Below are 23,176 nucleotides of genomic sequence, written 5' to 3' on the forward strand. Positions count from 1 at the left end.
ACCCAACTTCTGTCTTTCCTTCTCTAATTCAAAAGACTGTCTATCCAAATCCAGCTGTTGCTTTTTAAGCTTCAGTCTGGTTTGTTCCACCCTCAACTTATTGAGTTCCCTCTCTAACATTCTGTCATCAGGGTTGGTGGGAGGGACATTTCTAGAAACAGAGCTATGATGGGAATGAACAGAAGGAGACCTGTCCCTTACAGAAGCCAACCTAACAGCTTGGTTTACAGAAACATTACTACCAGTATGGTGAGAATAAATGCTTTTGCTATGATGTGAGACAACACTATTTATTTGGTGTGGCTCATCATCATTACCATCTATGCTAGATTGTCTAGTAATGGGCAGGCTAGGAAGTTTCTTTCCTGAATCTTTTCCTGGGGGAGTCCCTGAATCAGATTGGGAACTATTAGGTACTTTTTCAACAGATGGGGCACCTATGGCCTTATCCTGTTCTCTAAGCATGTTAAGTAACAGTTCCAAGGAAGGATTCTTCCCTACACTCAAACCTCTCTCTATACAGAGACTCCTTGCTCTTTTCCAGCTAAGGTTGTCATATGCAAGTTTGGACAGATCAACACTTTGGCCTGTGCCAGACATTTTTTAGAGAGAGTTAAAGTGATAGAAAGAGAGAAAACAGTTTTCAGAACTTTTTGGAAAGACAGAAAAAAACTTTTTAAACTTTTAAGAACTTTTTGAAAGTTTAGGAGTACTTTTCAGCACTTAGAAAAGAGTGAAAAGAGGAAATGCAAAACTTTTTGGCTATGTGTATATACACTGACCTTGTTTTGTATATTTTTCTCTTATGAAAAGTACAATGACAAGAGTGGAAATTAGTCTCAAGCACTTATCCCACCACTGCACAACCAATGTAGGAGGCTGGACTGGCTTGTAGTGAGTACCAAGGGGTACTTGCACCTTGCACCAGGCCCAGTTATCCCTTATTAGTGTATAGGGTGTCTAGCAGCTTAGGCTGATAGATAATGGTAGCTTAGCAGAGCAGCTCAGGCTGAACTAGGAGACGTGTGAAGCTACTACAGTACCACTTAGTGTCATATGCACAATATCATAAGAAAACACAATACGCAGTTATACTAAAAATAAAGGTACTTTATTTTTATGACAATATGCCAAAGTATCTTAGAGTGTACCCTCAGTGAGAGGATAGGAAATATACACAAGATATATATACACAATAGCAAAAATATGCAGTATAGTCTTAGAAAACAGTGCAAACAATGTCTAGTTACAATAGGATGCAATGGGGAAACATAGGGATAGGGGCAACACAAACCATATACTCCAAAAGTGGAATGCGAACCACGAATGGACCCCAAACCTATGTGACCTTGTAGAGGGTCGCTGGGACTATTAGAAAATAGTGAGAGTTAGAAAAATAACCCTCCCCAAGACCCTGAAAAGTGAGTGCAAAGTGCACTAAAGTTCCCCTAAGGACAAAGTTGTCGGGTTAGAGGAATAATGCAGGAAAGACACAAACCAGCAATGCAACAACTGTGGATTTCCAATCTAGGGTACCTGTGGAACAAGGGGACCAAGTCCAAAAGTCACAAGCAAGTCGGAGATGGGCAGATGCCCAGGAAATGCCAGCTGCGGGTGCAAAGAAGCTTCGACTGGACAGAAGAAGCTGAGATTTCTGCAGGAACGAAAAGGGCTAGAGACTTCCCCTTTGGTGGACGGATCCCTCTCGCCTTAGAGAGTCGTGCAGAAGTATTTTCCCGCCAAAAGGACGCCAACAAGCCTTGCTAGGCGCAAATTGTGCGTTTGGCGTTTTTGGACGCTGCTGGGGCCCAGGAGGGACCAGGAGGTCGCAAATTGGACCTGAAGAGAGAAAAGACGTCGAGCAAGACAAAGAGCCCTCACTGAAGCAGGTAGCACCCGGAGAAGTGCCAGAAACAGGCACTACGAGGATGCGTGAAACGGTGCTCGCCGAAGTTGCACAAAGGAGTCCCACGTCGCCGGAGACCAACTTAGAAAGTCGTGCAATGCAGGTTAGAGTGCCGTGGACCCAGGCTTGGCTGTGCACAAAGGATTTCCGCCGGAAGTGCACAGGGGCCGGAGTAGCTGCAAAGTCGCGGTTCCCAGCAATGCAGCCCAGCGAGGTGAGGCAAGGACTTACCTCCACCAAACTTGGGCTGAAGAGTCACTGGACTGTGGGGGTCACTTGGACAGAGTCGCTGGATTCGAGGGACCTCGCTCGTCGTGCTGAGAGGAGACCCAAGGGACCGGTAATGCAGCTTTTTGGTGCCTGCGGTTGCCCACTCAAAGGCAGTGGGCTGCTATCCTATGGCTATCTTTCAGTGGAAAGGGTAGGGATAGGCTCCTTACTGTTAAGGAAAATGATGCCAATAATTTTACAGTTCTTAAGAATGCACTCCTTGATGGTTATGGCTTAACCACTGAACAGTACAGGATCAAGTTCAGAGAAACCAAAAAGGAGTCTTCACAAGATTGGGTAGACTTTGTTGACCATTCAGTGAAGGCCTTGGAGGGGTGGTTACATGGCAGTAAAGTTTCTGACTATGAAAGCCTGTATAACGTAATCCTGAGAGAGCATATTCTTAATAATTGTTTGTCTGATTTGTTACACCAGTACCTGGTAGACTCTGATCTGACCTCTCCCCAAGAATTGGGAAAGAAGGCAGACAAATGGGTCAGAACAAGGGTGAACAGAAAAGTTCATACAGGGGGTAACAAGGATGGCAAGAAGAATGATGGTAAGGCTTCTGACAAGGGTGGGGACAAATCAAAAAATGAGTCTTCATCAGGCCCACAAAAACACTCTGGTGGGGGTGGTGGGCCCAAATCCTCTTCAAATCAAAACAAAGAAAATAAACTATGGTGCTATTTATGTAAAATAAAAGGCCATTGGACAACTGATCCCAGTTGCCCAAAGAAAAGCACCAAGCCTCCTACCACTACAAGCCCTGCTGCTACACCTAGTGCCCCTAGTAATAGCAGTGGTGGTGTGAGCAAACCTACTAATAGCCAATCCAAGGGAGTAGCTGGGCTCACTTTTGGTAACTTCGTTGGAGTTGGTCTGATTAGGGAGTCCACAGAGGCTGTGTTAGTCTCTGAGGGGGCCATTGATTTGGCCACCTTGGTTGCTTGTCCCCTTAACATGGATAAGTACAAGCAACTACCCCTAATAAATGGTGTTGAGGTTCAGGCCTACAGGGACACAGGTGCCAGTGTTACCATGGAAATAGAGAAACTGGTCTACCCTGAACAACACCTACTTGGTCACCAGTACCAAGTGACTGATGCTCATATTAACACTCTTAGCCACCCCATGGCTGTTGTGAATCACTGGGGGGGGTTACTGGTCCAAAGAAAGTTGTGGTTGCCTCAGATGTACCAGTAGACTGTCTACTAGGGAACGATTTGGAGACATTAGCTTGGGCAGAAGCGGAGTTGGAGGCTCATGCAGCAATGCTGGGCATTCCAGGGCATATTTTTGCTTTAACCAGGGCTCAGGCCAAAAAGCAAAAAGGATAGGGTGACTTGGATCCTGGAAGAATGGACCAAGTGCTCCCTAAAGCTAGGGTTAGTAAAGGTAAAACACTACCTACTATCCCTCCCTCTACAGTGGATTCAACTTCTGAGGAAGAAGAATTTCCACCCTGTGCAGAACCTACAACAGAGGAGCTGGAAGCAGACACTGCTGAGCTTTTGGGTGAAGGGGGGCCTGCCAGGGAGGAGCTGAGTGTGGCACAGCAGACCTGTCCCACACTAGAGCGTCTAAGGCAGCAAGCTGTCAAACAGGCAAATGGGGATGTCAGTGACTCTCACAGAGTTTACTGGGAGGATAACCTTTTGTATATTGAAGCAAGGGATCCAAAACCTGGAGCTGCCAGGAGATTGGTGATTCCTCAGGAATACAGAAAGTTCCTCCTAACTCTAGCCCATGACATTCCCTTAGCTGGACATTTGGGACAAATAAAAACTTGGGACAGGCTTGTCCCCTTGTTTCATTGGCCTAGAATGTCAGAGAACACAAAGGAATTTTGTAAGTCCTGTGAAACCTGTCAAGCCATTGGCAAGACAGGTGGCACTCCAAAGGCACCCCTTATTCCACTGCCTGTGGTTGGGTTTCCCTTTGAAAGGGTAGGGGTTGACATAGTTGGCCCCCTTGACCCTCCTACTGCTTCAGGCAATACGTTTATCTTGGTGGTATTGGACCATGCCACCAGATATCCTGAAGCAATTCCTCTAAGGACCACTACAGCTCCTGCAGTGGCAAAGGCCCTCCTGGGAATCTTTTCCAGGGTGGGCTTCCCAAAAGAGGTGGTATCAGACAGGGGAAGCAATTTCATGGCTGCTTACTTAAAGGCCATGTGGAAGGAATGTGCTGTGACTTACAAGTTCACCACACCCTATCATCCACAAACAAATGGACTGGTTGAGAGGTTTAATAAAACTCTCAAAGGAATGATAATGGGACTCCCTGAAAAACTCCGCAGGAGATGGGATATCCTGTTACCTTGCCTCCTTTTTGCTTACAGGGAGGTACCCCAAAAAGGAGTGGGCTTCAGCCCCTTTGAACTCCTATTTGGACACCCTGTAGGAGGTCCTCTAACACTTGTTAAGGAGGGTTGGGAACAACCTTTAAAAGCTCGAAAGCAAGACATAGTGGACTATGTACTTGGCCTAAGATCTAGAATGGCTGAGTACATGAAAAAGGCCAGTAAAAACCGTCAGGCCAGCCAGGAGCTCCAAAAGCAATGGCATGACCAGAAGGCTGTTTTGGTTCAGTACCAACTAGGGCAGAAAGTGTGGGTCTTGGAGCCTGTGGCCCCAAGAGCACTCCAAGACAAATGGAGTGGACCCCACATTATTGTTGAAAAGAAGGGAGAAGTCACCTACTTAGTTGACTTAGGCACTGCCAGGAGTCCCCTTAGGGTGCTCCATGTCAATCGCCTGAAACCCTACTATGACAGGGCTGATCTCACCCTGCTCATGGCAACAGATGAGGGACAGGAAGAAGAGAGTGACCCTCTCCCTGATCTCTTCTCTTCCACAGAACAAGATGCTCTAGTGGAAGGTGTTGTACTGGCAGATTGTCTTACTGCTGAGCAGAAAGACCACTGCATAAATCTCCTGGGTCAGTTTTCTGAACTCTTCTCTACTGTGCCAGGCACCACTTCTTGGTGTGGGCACACTATAGATACTGGAGACAGCTTGCCTGTCAAAAGTAAGATCTATAGGCAGCCTGACCATGTCAGAGACTGCATAAAGCAAGAAGTGCAGAAAATGCTTGAACTGGGAGTGGTTGAGCACTCTGAAAGTCCATGGGCCTCTCCTGTGGTACTTGTACAAAACCTCATTCCAAAGATGGTAAAAGGGAAATGAGATTTTGTGTTGATTACAGAGGTCTCAACCAGGTAACCAAAACGGATGCTCACCCTATACCCAGGGCAGATGAGCTAATAGATACACTGGCATCTGCCAAGTATCTAAGCACCTTTGATGTGACTGCAGGGTATTGGCAGATCAAATTATCAGAGGATGCAAAAGCAAAAACTGCATTTTCAACCATTGGAGGCCATTACCAATTCACAGTAATGCCTTTTGGATTGAAAAATGCACCTGCCACTTTTCAAAGGTTGGTGAATACACTCCTGCAAGGGCTGGAAGCTTTTAGTGCAGCATATCTAGATGATATAGCTGTCTTTAGCTCCAGCTGGGATGATCACCTGGTCCACCTATAGAAAGTTTTGGAGGCCCTGCAAAAGGCAGGCCTCACTATCAAGGCTTCAAAGTGCCAGATAGGGCAGGGGAAAGTGGTTTATCTGGGACACCTGGTGGGTGGAGAACAGATTGCACCACTTCAGGGGAAAATCCAAACTATTATAGATTGGGTTCCCCCTACAACTCAGACTCAGGTGAGAGCCTTTTTAGGCCTCACTGGGTACTACTGGAGGTTCATAAAGAACTATGGCTCCATTGCAGCCCCTCTTAATGACTTCACATCTAAGAAAATGCCTTAGAAGGTATTATGGGCAGCAAACTGTCAGAAAGCTTTTGAGGATCTGAAACAGGCCATGTGCTCTGCACCTGTCCTGAAAAGCCCCTGTTACTCCAAAAAATTAATTGTCCAAACTGATGCATCTGAATTAGGGGTAGGGGCAGTCTTATCACAACTTAATTCTGAGGGCCAGGATCAACCTGTTGCTTTTATCAGCAGGAGGTTGACCCCTAGAGAAAAGTGGTGGTCTGCCATAGAGAGGGAGGCCTTTGCTGTGGTCTGGGCACTGAAGAAGTTGAGGCCATACCTGTTTGGCACTCACTTCATTGTTCAGACAGACCACAAACTTCTACTTTGGCTAAAACAAATGAAAGGTGAAAACCCTAAATTGTTGAGGTGGTCCATATCCCTACAGGGAATATAGACCTGGGAGTACCCACTCCAATGCAGATGGACTCTCCAGATATTTCCACTTAGACAATGAAGACTCATCAGGTCATGGCTAGTCTTATTGTCCTTCGTTTGGGGCGGGGTTGTGTAGGAAAGTACCATCTTGCCTGGCATGTTACCCCCATATTTCACTGTATATATGTTGTTTTAGTTGTATGTGTCACTGGGACCCTGCCAGCTAGGGCCCCAGTGCTCATAAGTGTGCTCTGTATGTGTTACATGTGTTATCACTAACTTTCTCACTGAGGCTCTGCTATCCAGAACCTCAGTGGTTATGCTCTCTCATTTCTTTCCAAATTGTCACTAACAGGCTAGTGACCAATTTCACATATTTACATTGGCATACTGGAACACCCTTATAATTCCCTAGTATATGGTACTAAGGTACCCAGGGTATTGGGGTTCCAGGAGATCCCTATGGGCTGCAGCATTTCTTGTGCCACCCATAGGGAGATCTGACAATTCTTACACAGGCCTGCCAGTGCAGCCTGAGTGAAATAACGTCCACGTTACTTCACAGCCATTTAGCACTGAACTTAAGTAACTTATAAGTCACCTATATGTCTAGCCTTTACCTGGTAAAGGTTGGGTGCTAAGTTACTTAGGGCCAGATGTAGGTAGGTATGAAAATGCGAGTTGCAATTTGCGAGTCCTTCCGATCTGGCCCAAGATGTAGCAAACTGTTTGCGAGTCGCAAACGTGTGTTTGCTATGCAGAAATGCATTTTGCGAGTCGGAACCGACTCGCAAAATGCATTTCAGAGTCGCAAATAGGAAGGGGTGTTCCCTTCCTATTTGCGAGTCGCAGTGGTATGAAACTCCATTTGCGACCGCGTACGTGGTCGCAAATGGAGTCGCAGTTACCATCCACTTGAAGTGGATGGTAACCGACTCGCAAACTGGAAGGGGTCCTCATGGTACCCCTTCCCCTTTGTGAGTGGACCCAAAAATATTTTTTCAGAGCAGGCAGTGGTCCAAGGGACCACTACCTGCCCTGAAAAAATGTGAAACTAAAGGTTTCGGTTTTTTTTTCTAAGTGCTTTTCTAACAGCTTTATTTAAAAGCAGTCACAGACATGGAGGTCTGCTGTTCCCAGCAGGCCTCCATCCCCGTGAGTGCCCATAGTCGCTATGGGGGCGCAAATTGCGACCCACCTCATTAATATTAATGAGGTGGGTCTTTGCGACCCCATAGCGACTCGCAGACGGTGTCTGAGACACCGTTCTGCATATCAAATTGCGAGTTGCAATTTGCGAGTCGGAAGGACTCGCAAAGTGCAACTCGCAATTGCATACCTACCTACATCTGGCCCCTGGCCCCTAGTGTGTGGGCACCCTGGCACTAGCCAAGGTGCTCCCACATTGTTCAGGGCAAATTCCCCGGACTTTGTGAGTGCGGGGACACCATTACACGCGTGCACTATACAGATGTCACTACATATGTATAGCGTCACAATGGTAACTCCGAACATGGCCATGTAACATGTCTAAGATCATGGAATTGTCACCCCAATGCCATCATGGCATTGGGGAGACAATTGCATGATCCCCCGAGTCTCTAGCTCAGACCCGGGTACTGAAAAAACAGCCTTTCCCGGTGTTTCACTGCAGCTGCTGCTGCTGCCAACCCCTCAGACAGGTTTCTGCCCTCCTGGGGTCCAGCCAGGCTTGGCCCAGGAAGGCAGAACAAAGGACTTCCTCAGAGAGAGGGTGTTACACCCTCTCCCTTTGGAAAAAGGTGTTAGGGCTTGGGAGGAGTAGCCCTAGAAATGCTTTCATGGGCACAGATGGTGCCCATTTCTGCATAAGCAAGTCTACACCGGTTCAGGGATCCCCCAGCCCTGCTCTGGCGCGAAACTGGACAAAGGAAAGGGGAGTGACCACTCCCCTGACCTGCACCTCCCCTGGGAGGTGCCCAGAGCTCCTCCAGTGTGCTCCAGACCTCTGCCATCTTGGAACAGAGGTGCTGCTGGCACACTGGACTGCTCTGAGTGGCCAGTGCCAGCAGGTGACGTCAGAGACTCCTTCTGATAGGCTCCTTCAGGTGTTGCTAGCCTATCCTCTCTCCTAAGTAGCCAAACCTCCTTTTCTGGCTATTTAGGGTCTCTGCTTTGGGGAATTCCTTAGATAACGAATGCAAGAGCTCATCAGAGTTCCTCTGCATCTCTCTCTTCACCTTCTGCCAAGGAATCGACTGCTGACCGCGCTGGAAGCCTGCAAAACTGCAACAAAGTAGCAAAGACGACTACTGCGACCTTGTAACGCTGATCCTGCCGCCTTCTCGACTGTTTTCCTGGTGGTGCATGCTGTGGGGGTAGTCTGCCTCCTCTCTGCACTAGAAGCTCCGAAGAAATCTCCCGTGGGTCGACGGAATCTTCCCCCTGCAACCGCAGGCACCAAAGAACTGCAGGTGAGCTCCGGTTCACTCCACTTCGTAGTGCCTGTTCCGGCACTTCTCCGGGTGCTGCTTGCTTTTGAGTGGGCTCTTTGTCTTGCTGGACGCCCCCTCTGTCCCCTCACGCAATTGGCGACATCCTGGTCCCACCTGGGCCACAGCAGCATCCAAAAACCCTAACCGCGACCATTGCAGATAGCAAAGCTTGTTTGTGGTCTTTCTGCACGGAAACACCTCTGCACGACTCTTCATGACGTGGGACATCCATCCTCCAAACGGGAAGTTTCTAGCCCCTGTCGTTCTTGCAGAATCCACAGCTTCTACCATCCGGTGGCAGCTTCGTTGCACCCACAGCTGGCATTTCCTGGGCATCTGCCCACTCCCGACTTGATCGCGACTTTTGGACTTGGTCCCCTTGTTCCACAGGTACTCTCATCAGGAAATCCATCGTTGTTGCATTGCTGGTGTTGGTCTTCCTTGCAGAATTACCCTATCACGACTTCTGTGCTCTTTGGGGAACTTAGGTGCACTTTGCACCCACTTTTCAGGGTCTTGGGGTGGGCTATTTTTCTAACCCTCATTGTTTCCTTACAGTCCCAGCGACCCTCTACAAGGTCACATAGGTTTGGGGTCCATTCGTGATTCGCATTCCACTTCTAGAGTATATGGTTTGTGTTGCCCCTATCCCTATGTGCCCTCATTGCATTCTATTGTGACTATACATTGTTTGCACTGTTTTCTATTGCTATTACTGCATATTTTGGTATTGTGTACATATATCTTGTGTATATTTGCTATCCTCATACTGAGGGTACTCACTGAGATACTTTGGCATATTGTCATAAAAATAAAGTACCTTTATTTTTAGTATATCTGTGTATTGTGTTTTCTTATGATATTGTGCAAGTGACACTAGTGGTACTGTAGGAGCTTCACTTGTCTCCTAGTTCAGCCTAAGCTGCTCTGCTAAGCTACCTTTTCTATCAGCCTAAGCTGCTAGACACCCCTCTACACTAATAAGGGATACATGGGCCTGGTGCAAGGTGTAAGTACCTCTTGGTACCCACTACAAGCCAGTCCAGCCTCCTACAGTGCCTACATGTAGATTTTGGCCTTTAGCTCAGCCGGCACCTAGGGAAACCTACCAAACCTGTGCATTTTTTAAAACTAGAGACCTAGGGGAATCCAAGATGGGGTGACTTGTGGGGCTCTGACCAGGTTCTGTTACCCAGAATCCTTTGCAAACCTCACAATTTGGCTAAAAAATACATTTTCCTCACATTTCGGTGAGAGAAAGTTCTGGAATCTGAGAGGAGCCACAAATTTCCTTCCACCCAGCGTTCCCCCAAGTTTCCTGATAAAAATGATACCTCACTTGTGTAGGTAGGCCTAGTGCCTGTGACAGGAAATGCCCCAAAACACAACGTGGACACATCACATTTTTTGAAAGAAAACAGAGGTGTTTTTTGCAAAGTGCCTACCTGTAGATTTTGGCCTCTAGCTCAGCCGGCACCAACGGAAACCTACCAAACCTGTGCATTTTTTAAAACTAGAGACCTAGGGGAATCCAAGATGGGGTGATTTGTGGGGCTCTGACCAGGTTCTGTTACCCAGAATACTTTGCAAACCTCACAATTTGGCTAAAAAACACATTTTCCTCACATTTCGGTGAGAGAAAGTTCGGGAATCTGAGAGGAGCCCCGGATTCCCTTCCACCCAGCGTTCCCCCAAGTCTCCCGATAAAAATGATACCTCACTTGTGTGGGTAGGCCTAGCGCCCGCGACGGGAAATGGCCCAAAACACAACGTTGACACATCAAATGTTTTCATAGAAAACAGTGGCTACCTGTGGATTTTGGCCTCTAGCTCAGCCAGCACCTGGGGAAACCAGCAAACCAGCGCATTTTTGAAAACTAGAAACACAGGGGAATCCAAGATGGGGTGACTTGTGGGGCTCTGACCAGGTTCTGTTACCCATAATCCTTTGCAAACCTCAAAATTTGGCTAAAAAAACACATTTTCCTCAAATTTCGGTGACAGAAAGTTCTGGAATGTGAGAGGAGCCACAAATTTCTTTCCACCCAGCGTTCCCCCAAGTCTCCCGATAAAAATGATACCTCACTTGTGTGGGTAGGCCTAGCGCCCGCAACAGGAAATGGCCCAAAACACAACGTGGACACATCACATTTTTTTATAGAAAACAGTGCCTACCTGTGGATTTTGGCCTCTAGCTCAGCCGGCCCCAGGGGGGGCAGAAATGGCCTAAAATAAATATGTCCCCCACCTCCCCAACCCCCCTGCCCCCGGGAGCGACCCTTGCCTATGGGGTCGCTCCCCCTGCGTGACATTGGCGCCCCAAAAAAAATCCCCGGTGCCTAGTGGTTTCGGCCCCCTTGGAGGCAGATTGACCTAAAATCGGCCAATCAGCCCCCAAGGGGGGCAGAAATGGTCTAAATACAATTTGCCCCCCAGGGGAGCAACCCTTGCCTAATGGGTCGCTCCCCATCTCTAAAAAAACAAACACAAAAAAACTATTTGCCATGTCGCCTAGAGGTTTCTGCCCCCCCTGGGGGCAGATCGGCCTAATAACAGTAGGCCGATCTGCCCCCGGGGGACAGAAATGGCATAAAAAAAATGTGCCCCTCCATCCCCCCAACCCCCGCCCCGGGAGCGACCCTTGCCTACAAGGTCGCTCCCCTTGTGTGACGGCGCAAAAAAAAGATCCCTGGTGCTTAGTGGTTTCTGCCCCCCTTGGGGGCAGATTGACCTACAATTGGCCAATATGCCCCCAAGGGGGGCAAAAATGGTCTAAATACAATTTGGCCCCCAGGGGAGCGACCCTTGCCTAATGGGTCGCTCCCCATCTCTAAAAAAACAAACAAACAAAAAAAAAAACACAAAATAACAATTTGCCCTGGCGCCTAGAGGTTTCTGCCCCCCCTGGGGGCAGATCAGCCTAATACCAATAGGCTGATCTGCCCCCAGGGGGGCAGAAATGGCCTAAAATAAATTTGACTCCCCACACCCTCGGAAAGCGACCCTTGCCTACAAGGTCGCTCCCCTTGCGTGATGGCGCAATAAAAAGATCCCTGTTGCCTAGTGGTTTCTGCCCCCCTTGGGGGATACGCCTCTATCCATTTACTGAAGGCACATACCACCACCAATACATACTTTAAATTGTGGCAGCGTTCAAGCTGAATATAATCCATTTGTAGAACTTCAAAAGGTGCAGTTGGTGTAGCAAACCCTCCCGCAGGAGTACGTGTCCCTTTTCCAGGATTGTATTGTAAACAGATCAAACAAGACTGTACTACTCTCTTAGCTGTACTGGAAATTTCTGGATGCTCCCAAACATGCGTAAGCAACTTCGTTATTGTTGAAGCTCCAACATGTGCCAGCCCATGTGCCATCTGAACTATAGGTTGTACAAAAGCTATAGGCAATTTCCATTTATCCATCTGCTTATTCCGCCAACAGCCCTCATCATCCAATTCTCCATCTTCAGACCATTGCTCACGTTCTTTCACAGAAGCAGATTTCTGTATATCTAATACGTCTTGTCTAGCATTATGCCAACGTTCAGCTTGTGACATCACTACATACATAGAAGTAGTACTTCGCTGCATTGCAGTCTCACGTGCTACGCGGTCTGCAAGAGCATTACCTTGCCCTATCTTATCGGTCACTTTCTTATGTGCACTACATTTCACAATAGCTAGTTTCTTTGGATATGTCAATGCAGTCAAGAGGTTATGCACTAATTCTCCGTGCATTATCTGCATCCCGTGGGATGTGAGAAAGCCTCTCTCCTTCCAAAGCAAACCAAAATCATGAGCTACTCCAAACGCATAGCGGCTGTCTGTATAAATGTTCACATATAAGTCAGTACTAAGCTCACATGCTCGTGTCAAAGCTATTAGTTCAGCTGCTTGAGCTGACTTCTGTAGTATACGAGCTGTCTCCACTACCGTGTGTATTGTGGTGATTGCATATGCAGCTGAGGTCGTACCATCTGGCAACTTCAAACAAGACCCATCAACCCACAATTCCATGTCTACATCTAAAAGGGGCGTTGTAGGAAAGTACCATCTTGCCTGGCATGTTACCCCCATTTTTCACTGTATATATGTTGTTTTAGTTGTATGTGTCACTGGGACCCTGCCAGCCAGGGCCCCAGTGCTCATAAGTGTGCCTGACTGTGTTACCTGTGTAGTGACTAACTGTCTCACTGAGGCTCTGCTATCCAGAACCTCAGTGGTCATGCTCTCTCCTTTCTTTCAAATTGTCACTAACAGGCTAGTGACCAATTTTACCAATTTACATTGGCTTGCTGGAACACCCTTATAATTCCCTAGTATATGGTACTGAGGTACCCAGGGTATTGGGGTTCCAGGAGATCCCTATGGGCTGCAGCATTTCTTTTGCCACCCATAGGGAGCTCTGACAATTCTTACACAGGCCTGCCACTGCAGCCTGAGTGAAATAATGTCCACGTTATTTCACAGCCATTTACCACTGCACTTAAGTAACTTATAAGTCACCTATATGTCTAACCTTTACCTGGTAAAGGTTAGGTGCAAAGTTACTTAGTGTGAGGGCACCCTGGCACTAGCCAAGGTGCCCCCACATTGTTCAGGGCCAATTCCCCTGACTTTGTGAGTGCGGGGACACCATTACACGCGTGCACTACATATAGGTCACTACCTATATGTAGCTTCACAATGGTAACTCCGAATATGGCCATGTAACATGTCTATGATCATGGAATTGCCCCCTCTATGCCATCCTGGCATAGTTGGCACAATCCCATGATCCCAGTGGTCTGTAGCACAGACCCTGGTACTGCCAAACTGCCTTTTCAGGGGTTTCACTGCAGCTGCTGCTGCTGCCAACCCCTCAGACAGGTTTCTGCCCTCCTGGGGTCCAGCCAGGCTTGTCCCAGGATGGCAGAACAAAGGACTTCCTCTGAGAGAGGGTGTTACACCCTCTCCCTTTGGATAATGGTGTGAAGGCAGGGGAGGAGTAGCCTCCGCCAGCCTCTGGAAATGCTTTCATGGGCACAGATGGTGCCCATTTCTGCATAAGCCAGTCTACACCGGTTCAGGGACCCCTTAGCCCTGCTCTGGCGCTAAACTGGACAAAGGAAAGGGGAGTGACCACTCCCCTGACCTGCACCTCCCCTGGGAGGTGTCCAGAGCTCCTCCAGTGTGCTCCAGACCTCTGCCATCTTGAAAACAGAGGTGCTGCTGGCACACTGGACTGCTCTGAGTGGCCAGTGCCACCAGGTGACGTCAGAGACTCCTTCTGATAGGCTCCTTCAGGTGTTGCTAGCCTATCCTCTCTCCTAAGTAGCCAAACCCACTTTTCTGGCTATTTAGGGTCTCTGCTTTGGGGATTTCCTTAGATAACGAATGCAAGAGCTCATCAGAGTTCTTCTGCATCTCTCTCTTCACCTTCTGCCAAGGAATCGACTGCTGACCGCGCTGGAAGCTTGCAAAACTGCAACAAAGTAGCAAAGACGACTACTGCAACTCTGTAACGTTGATCCGGCCGCCTTCTCAACTGTTTTCCTGGTGGTGCATGCTGTGGGGGTAGTCTGCCTCCTCTCTGCACTAGAAGCTCCGAAGAAATCTCCCGTGGGTCGACGGAATCTTCCCCCTGCAACTGCAGGCACCAAAGAACTGCATTACCGGTACTCTGGGTCTCCTCTCAGCACGACGAGGGAGGTCCCTTGATTCCAGCAACTCTGTCCAAGTGACTCCCACAGTCCAGTGACTCTTCAGTCCAAGTTTGGTGGAGGTAAGTCCTTGCCTCCCCACGCCAGACTGCATTGTTGGGAACCGCGTCTTTTGCAGCTACTCCGGCTTCCGTGCACTTCCGGTGGAAATCCTTTGTGCACAGCCAAGCCTGGGTCCACGGCACTCTAACCTGCATTGCACGACTTTCTAAGTTGGTGTCCGGCGACGTGGGACTTCTTTGTGCAACTTCGGGTGAGCACCGTTTCACTCTTCTTCGTAGTGCCTGTTTCGGCACTTCTGCGGTTGCTGCCTGCTTCTGAGAGGGCTCCTTGTCTTGCTCGACGCCCCCTCAGTCCCCAAATGGCAACATCCTGGTCCCTCCTGGGCCACAGCAGCATCCAAAATCCCTAACCACACGATTGGCAGCTAGCAAGGCTTGTTGGCAGTCTTTCGGCGGGAAAACACTTCTGCACGACTCTCCATGGCGTGGGGGATCCATCCTCCAAAGGGGAAGTCTCTAGCCCTTGTCGTTCCTGCAGAATCCTCAGCTTCTACTGTCCAGTAGCAGCTTCTTTGCACCCACAGCTGGCATTTCCTGGGCATCTGCCCATCTCCGACTTGCTTGTGACTTTTGGACTTGGTCCCCTTGTTCCACAGGTACCCTCGACTGGAAATCCATTGTTGTTGCATTGCTGGTTTGTGTCTTTACTGCAGAATTCCCCTATCACGACTTCTATGTCCTTTGGGGAACTTTAGTGCACTTTGCACTCACTTTTCAGGGTCTTGGGGTGGGCTATTTTTCTAACCCTCACTATTTTCTAATAGTCCCAGCGACCCTCTACAAGTTCACATAGGTTTGGGGTCCATTCGTGGTTCGCATTCCACTTTTGGAGTATATGGTTTGTGTTGCCCCTATCCCTATGTGTCCCCATTGCATCCTATTGTAACTATACATTGTTTGCACTGTTTTCAAAGACTATACTGCATATTTTTGGTATTGGGTATATATATCTTGTGTATATTTGCTATTCTCATACTGAGGGTACACTCTGAGATACTTTGGCATATTGTCATAAAAATAAAGTACCTTTATTTTTAGTATATCTGTGTATTGTGTTTTCTTATGATATTGTGCAAGTGACACTAATGGTACTGTAGGAGCTTCACTCGTCTCCTAGTTCAGCCTAAGCTTCTCTGCTAAGCTACAATTATCTATCAGCCTATGCTGCTAGACACCCTATACACTAATAAGGGATAACTGGGCCTGGTGCAAGGTGTAAGTACCCCTTGGTACTCACTACAAGCCAGTCCAGCCTCCTACAGGCGAATCTTGTAAATCAATACGACCCTTTGTCTGTTCTTCGGTAAGGAATATACAATCATGTGTTTCTTGTGACTGAGGCTGAGTCACCGGATATGGCAACAAAGTGGCTGGATTTAGTGTTGCACATCTCTTCAGTGTAATGTGAGGAGCCAGCAATGTCAACTCATATCCTGTGATACAAACGCTAGTTAAATGTTGTGTCTTTGTTTGATTTAAAAGTGCATCAACCGCATGGGGTACTAGCACCAACAGCTTATGTGACAAAACTATCCCTTCACTCTGACGTATTGACACAGCTGTTGCGGCAGCTGAACGAAAACACCCAGGCAACGCTCGAGCGACAGGATCAAGTACTGCTGAAAAAAATATGCACAGGGACGCTGCTTATCGCCATGTGTCTGTACTAAAACTGACAATGCACATCCATCTTTCTCATGTACGTAAAGTGCAAAAGGCTTCATGTAATCTGGAGTACCTAACACTGGTGCGGAACAAAGGGCTTGTCGCAGCTGCCTGAAAGCAGTCTCACATTCATCTGTGCATGGGAGGGGCATTGGAGTATCTTTAGTCAAAAGTGCTAGCAAAGGTTTGACAATGTGTGAAAACCCTAATATCCATTGCCTACAAAAAGAAGTAAGACCAAGGAATGCCCGAACATCTTTCTGAGTAGAGGGTACTGGTGTGTCTAAAATTGCTTGAATACGATCTGATGTAAGTGCACGGCCCTCCTTAGACAAAAGGTGACCTAAATAGGTTACCTGTGGTCTACAATATTGCAATTTCTTTCGTGACACTTTATGATGGTGTGTAGCAAGAAAAGAAAGTAAGGACAAAGTGCACTTTTCACATTGCTCAGGGGTATCAGCCGCCAACAAAATATCATCGACATATTGTATGAGAGCCACACCTTCAGGCAAAATAAAAGAATCAAGTTGTCGTTTTAACGCTTGACTATAAATACTTGGACTCTCCGCATAGCCTTGAGGAACCCTGCAAAATCTAAATGATGGTTTATTCAAAGTAAAACCAAACAAATATCGGCTGTCAGGATGAATAGGGATCGAAAAGAAAGCATTCTTCAAGTCTATCACAGAGAACGTAGTTGCTGTCGGGGGAACCAAAGTGAGGAGTGTTGTGATGTCAGATACCACAGGATATTGTGGTTTTACAATCTTATTGACTTCTCGTAAATCAATAATGAATCGGTAAATCCTAGTATCAGTATCCTTTTTCAGAATAGGAAGAATCGGACTGTTACAAACATTATACAGAACTTCCTCAACAACTCCAACTGCAATAAGATCATGCACAATTCGCGTGAGTGCTTCTTCGCCCTCCTGTGAAATTTTGTATTGAGGCAAACGTGGCAATACAGCTCTCTCCTTAACACTAATATGTACTGGTGGAATAATCATTTGTCCCACATCAGTATCTGAAGTAGCCCACAAAGTACTAGGGAGTGAAGCTAATGCAATATCCTCTTTAACAAGACAAACTCTTTCCATCACAGGATGAATATCATTTAAAATAAACTGATCAGTAGAACCCAAAACATGTACTGTAACATAGGGACCCCTCTGATCTACTGGAACTTCAACTGATTCCTTACCCCATCCTAGGCAATCCTATGCATAAGCAGAGTCTTGGAAATCAGGCTGCACATAGTTAGACATCTGGTATTGGTTCCGTCTATCAAAAGTGTTAAACCCATCCTGCCCTCGTACATTAGGATCAACCCTAGCATGATCATTCGTGCTTCTTCTAGGTCCTGAATATCCTGAGCGATTTCTCATTTGTCCCCGACCACGTTAACACTGCTGAACACGTAGTGCTGGACAATCAGCAGCCCAATGCCCAAATTTCTTACAATACGCACACTGATCAACAGACAAATTCGAACGAGTGTAAGAAGAACCATAAGATCCACGTCCACTTCTATCACTACCTCTAAAAGGCGGACCATAAGCTTGAGCCAACATAACCTTCGTCTTTAATTCTTTAATCTTTTTGTCCTCGCTACCTTTTGCTTCTAATTCCTGACGTTCATAATACTGAGCCATAGTCAAAAGAGAAACCGGAGTAGAGGTAGTCCATGAACTTTCACTAGCTTTTAGACGACTAGCTATTCATGGTAACAGATTAGCGACTTATTTATCGACAAACAAATGTCTGCCCGTATCATCTGACAATAACTGACCGCTAAAATCATGAAATGCTTCTTTCAAGCGTGTAAAGAAATCAGAGACTGATTCATCTGCCTTTTGCTTACAAGACGCTAAAACAGTCCAATCTATCTTTTTAGGGGGAATAATCGTTTTTAACTTAACTAATATGGCTACAGGAAGATCTAGAATCAACTGATATGGCTTTTTCGCAGGTTCCCTATCCCCGTCCATCTGTTCTAATTCTTTCCATGATGCCCCAAAAACTGCACGATCATCAATTTTACGAACAGTTCTCCACATATCTGGCGGTAATATCAATCCGAAAAATAAATCAATGTCAGCCAAAGTCATAGTACAAGAACTAATTGCTCCCTCAACTTCCTCATAAAAGGCGGCTGGATTTTTCCAAGGGTCAGGTAATGCTGTTTTAAGTGCCATTACATCTGCCCTATTCCAAGGAGTGTACACCCAATTATAAATAAAATAACCCTTAGCATCAACAGAAGTTTTATCATCACTTGTACCCAATCCTTTAGGATGAACATACAAAGGCGCGGCCTCCCGCATTGGTTTCGCGTGAACCATCATAGTCTATCTGTCCGAAGATGGAAGCTTGCACCCCATCGGTCTGAGATGTCCGTGCAACTACGTCCACAGCCCTTTTCTCCTCTTGCAAGCGGACTGCCACAACACATAATTTCATTAAACGCCTGATTGCATCAGCCACCTGGGAGAAAACAAAAAGACCATCACGCATTTGCTTATGATCAGCTGCTACATCATCGGGCTCTAACTCATCAGAATATTTCCGATATAGTTCAATACCTTCTGAGCCATATGCCTCAGTAAAATATAGCTGCTCCTTTTCCGTCCACCCTTCCATGTTGTCTAAACGTTCAGAAGCAGGGACAACGCTACGAATTGTTTTACGAGCAATAGATCTAAGCTCAGACGCACGGTCAGCAGGCAACATAGAGCGACTGTCTCGCATCTTCTGTTGCTCTGAACTGGAGGCCTTAACTAACTCATGAGGGGCAGAAGGGACGACATACGGAGGTGGAGGGCGATCTAGTAACAATAAATCATCATGTGGTTTATTAAGGATAGGATAGAGAGGTTGCCTAATGGTGTATTGGCCAGTTACCTGTAATTTACGTTCTTTCTCTTCTAGCTCCTTTAAGTCATTTATTTCTTTCTTTCTCATTTCCAATGCTTTCACATATACATTCTTCCGCTGCTCTTTTTTAAGCAAGACTTGCTCACGCTTCATTCGTCCACGCACTTCTTTCTCCCACATTCGTACACAGTCAAACATATCTTGCCTAGACTTTTGCTTACACATACATTGTTCCACATACTCAAAATTTCGCAAATCAAGTGACCCATGCATAGGCCAACGTAACTCAGGATCCGCACAAGTGTATTTATTCCATAATGTGCTGTACATTATAGAAGAAAGACCATGTTTAACATACATATCTGTATTTGGCGTCCCCTCTGGGGGTGCCGGTTGCGATTCTTCCAGTCTCAAATTGGTACCATTACAAAAGCAACACATCTACGAAGTGCGCTAAAAACAGTTATGCCAAAAATAGTGCAAAATATGCAATATTATAATCAAAGTAGCGCTTAAGGTGCCGTTCAAATCATATTTAAATTGGAGAAAATTCTCCTCATTACCTGCCTATATAAATTGCAATTTATATATCAATTCAAAGGATACAAATTGACTAGTCACCCGAAACACGAGAGCCACAGTAAGTAGTGCTAAACTACATTACCAAACAAAGACATCAAAACCCACAGCAAGTGCCGTAAAACGGCTCTTACCAATCACAGGGTGTCCAGGTTCCAACTGCCAAGTTCTAAAATCGACCAAATGGTCACTGCATGACGAATGAACAAAAAGGATCTCAGTCGAGGACCGGCGCCACCTGGATGGTCAAATCAGAAAGAAGGGAAAAACGCTGTGGTTGCCAAGACTCGGGTCTCCTCAGGCATTGATCGTCCGCAGCGAGATCCCAATCCTTCGTCGCGACCAATCCGTTGGGCATCCGAGTCACTGATGAGTCCCTGTTCGGGCGCCAATTTGTTGAAGTAAGCCTCAGTAATGCCTACTAGTGCAAGGGGTTCACCTTTCTCTGCACAAAGTCCTCAGACCATGTAGGAAGAAGTTGGCACAGGAACTGAAATAAAAGACAAAGTTTATTAACCTCATGAGGTGGTACTACAGTTCAAACAGCACCCTTAGGTAATGTCTGAAGTACCACACTGAACTGAGAGAGCATGGTCCTTTTATACCCACGCAGGGGCTAAAAGGAGGTGGTACAATTATAGAAGCAAGACTTGTATACATTTAAGGTCATGTGGAAAATGCACAGTCGACAGGTAGGAGGAGCTAACAGTTTTCAAGGACTAACAGCTGCAGACCTTACTGAGCATGTGCGAAAGTGGGAGATGCTAAATATAACTTGTCACTAGGCAGATTTCAAGAGTAGTTAACAGAAAGGTAGGACAGAGCACAGGGTGAGCACATGGCAGCATGTGGCAGAGAAAATGGCTGCCATGAATACAAAATGGATTCCGCAAAATGTTCACAATAGTTACAAATACAAGTTGTCTTCTGCTAATGCTTAATCTAATCGCTGCTAAACTACAACATCAAGGGGGGGCAGAAATGGCCTAAAATAAATTTTCCCCCATCCCCCACTGGGAGCGACCCTTGCCTACAAGGTCGCTCCCCTTGCGTGACGGCGCAAAAAAAAGATCCCTGGTGCCTAGTGGTTCGACCTAAAATCGGCCGATCTGCCCCCAAAGCAGGCAGAAATGGCCTAAATACAATTTGCCCCTCCAGGGGAGTGACCCTTGCCTAAGGGGACGCTCCCTATCTGTAAAACACAACAACAACAAAAATCCCTGGTGCCTAGTGGTTTCTGCCCCCACGGGGGCAGATCGGCCTAATAAAAATAGGCTGATCTGCCCCCATGGGGGGCAGAAATGGCCTAAAATAAATTTACCCCCCAGGAGAACGACCCTTGCCTAAGGGGTCGCTCCCCTTATGTGAAAAATAAACAAACAAAAAAAACTCCCTGGTGTCTAGTGGTTTCTGCCCCCCTTGGGGGCAGATTGGCCTCATAAAAATAGGCCAATCTGCCCCCAAGGGGGGCAGAAATGGCATAAATATAATTTGCCCCCTAGGGGAGCGACCCTGGGGCAGTAGGCCGATCTGTCCCCGGGGGTGGCAGAAAAGGCCTTAAAAAAATGCCCCCCCCCCTGGGAGCGACCCTTGCCCAAGGGGTCGCTCCCTTTTGTCAGTTACATAATAAAAAAAGACATCCCTGGTGTCTAGTGGGCGTTTTGACAGCCGGATTGCTTTACAATCTGGCAGCCAAAACGCAGAGAGAGACTTCAAAGGGAAGGAAATACATTTCCTTCCCTTTGAAGCCTCTCTGCCTCCTCCCCGTGATCGGAAGAGAAATACTTTGCATTTCTCTTCCACTCATCGCGCTGGAAAGGAGGAGGCATTGTGATTGTCAGCACGCGCTCGCGCGCTGATGTCACAGGGGGGTGAGGGGGGTCGGGGGTGGAAGGGGAAGGGCTTCCCCTTCCATCCCTGACTTGGGCTCCCTCTGGGCTGGGTGCCCAGGACGTAATGGTTACGTCCTGGGCACAGCAGCACTGTGCCGCAGGACGTAACCATTACATCCTCGGCACAGAAGGGGTTAATAACCTTATGTATTTAACGGTGAGCTTGTGCTAATATTTCAGAATGTCTAAATCTTGTATTAGCTTCATGGACTTCATGAGGTTTTAAGATGTGTCTCTGACCTTTTAGATCGTATTCAAATATATAAATTCAGGGTTTAGCGCTGGACAATGTGCAGCTTCTTAGATCTGTTTGCTGGTGTGTGAGCTCAAGGAGGAACCTGCTGCCTTGTGATATATCTCTTTATTCACCTTTGAATGTCTCCCTTCTGGAAGTGGTCAGTGTACTCAGTATCTGTTCCCTTCTCTCCCACTGGTCACAGGTGATGCTGATGAGATCCGCTTGGTCAATGCTGGTGACGAATGCAGTGGGAGGATAGAGGTCAGGCATGGAAAGCGATGGGGAACAGTCTGCGATACTGACTGGGATAAGAAGGATGCTGAGGTGGTCTGTAGACACCTTGGATGCGGATCTGCTTTAAGAGTGCCAGTGGTCAATGGAGTGTTTGGAAGTGGATGGCACCCAGTGTGGCTGAGTCAGGTTCAATGCACAGGAGCGGAGACATCTTTCTTCGATTGTACTCATGGTGAATGGGGATATAATGACTGCTCGTTCAGAAAGGATGCTGGAGTGATATGTACAGGTAAGAGAAAGAAGCCTTAGAGGAACAATTAATTTATTAAACTAATATCATGAAATCTGCAAGTCTATCACTTGGTGATTCACAACACTTTGGGTATCCCCTAGAGTGATGTAGGATGACTAAGTGATAGTACCAGCCAATCATAGTGTCTGTGTCTCTTTTGTGCACTGTAGCATCATGGGAAGTATTTACCCTATAATAGGAATGCCTCTGCTAGGTCATTCATGAGAGGAGGCAGCACAACTTACCCAGTCAATGAACAAGCAGGTATCTTCAGTAGGATTCAGTCGATTTCTAGAGAAATTCAATACCTAGGTCTTGCAAAGGAGATTGTGAGTTGGGCCGGTGTAGGAAAGTACCATCTTGCCTGGCATGTTACCCCCATATTTCACTGTATATATGTTGTTTTAGTGTATGTGTGTAGGAGGCTGGACTAGCATGTAGTGAGTACCAAGGGGTACTTACACCTTGCACCAGGCCTAGGTATCCCTTATTAGTGTAGAGGGGTGTCTAGCAGCTTAGGCTGATAGAAAAGGTAGCTTAGCAGAGCAGCTTAGGCTGAACTAGGAGACGAGTGAAGCTCCTACAGTACCACTAGTGTCACTTGCACAATATCATAAGAAAACACAATACACAGATATACTAAAAATAAAGGTACTTTATTTTTATGACAATATGTCACAGTATCTCAGAGTGTACCCTCAGAGTGAGGATAGCAAATATACACAAGTTATATGTTCACAGTACTAAAAATATGCATTATAGTCTTAG

General features: G+C 46.8%; 1 protein-coding gene across 1 annotated transcript in view; it reads left to right on the forward strand.

Moving 5' to 3' along the window:
• Window positions 1-23,176, forward strand: part of LOC138278788 (deleted in malignant brain tumors 1 protein-like) — a 324,469-nt gene that overhangs the window by 173,363 nt on the left and 127,930 nt on the right. Inside the window, exon 4 of the mRNA XM_069219306.1 lies at window positions 22,085-22,405. Coding sequence (XP_069075407.1) covers window positions 22,085-22,405 — 321 coding nt within the window. The remainder of the gene's footprint in view (window positions 1-22,084; window positions 22,406-23,176) is intronic.

This window comes from Pleurodeles waltl, unplaced genomic scaffold, assembly GCF_031143425.1.
Source record: "Pleurodeles waltl isolate 20211129_DDA unplaced genomic scaffold, aPleWal1.hap1.20221129 scaffold_58, whole genome shotgun sequence".
NCBI classification, from domain to species: Eukaryota; Metazoa; Chordata; class Amphibia; order Caudata; family Salamandridae; genus Pleurodeles; species Pleurodeles waltl.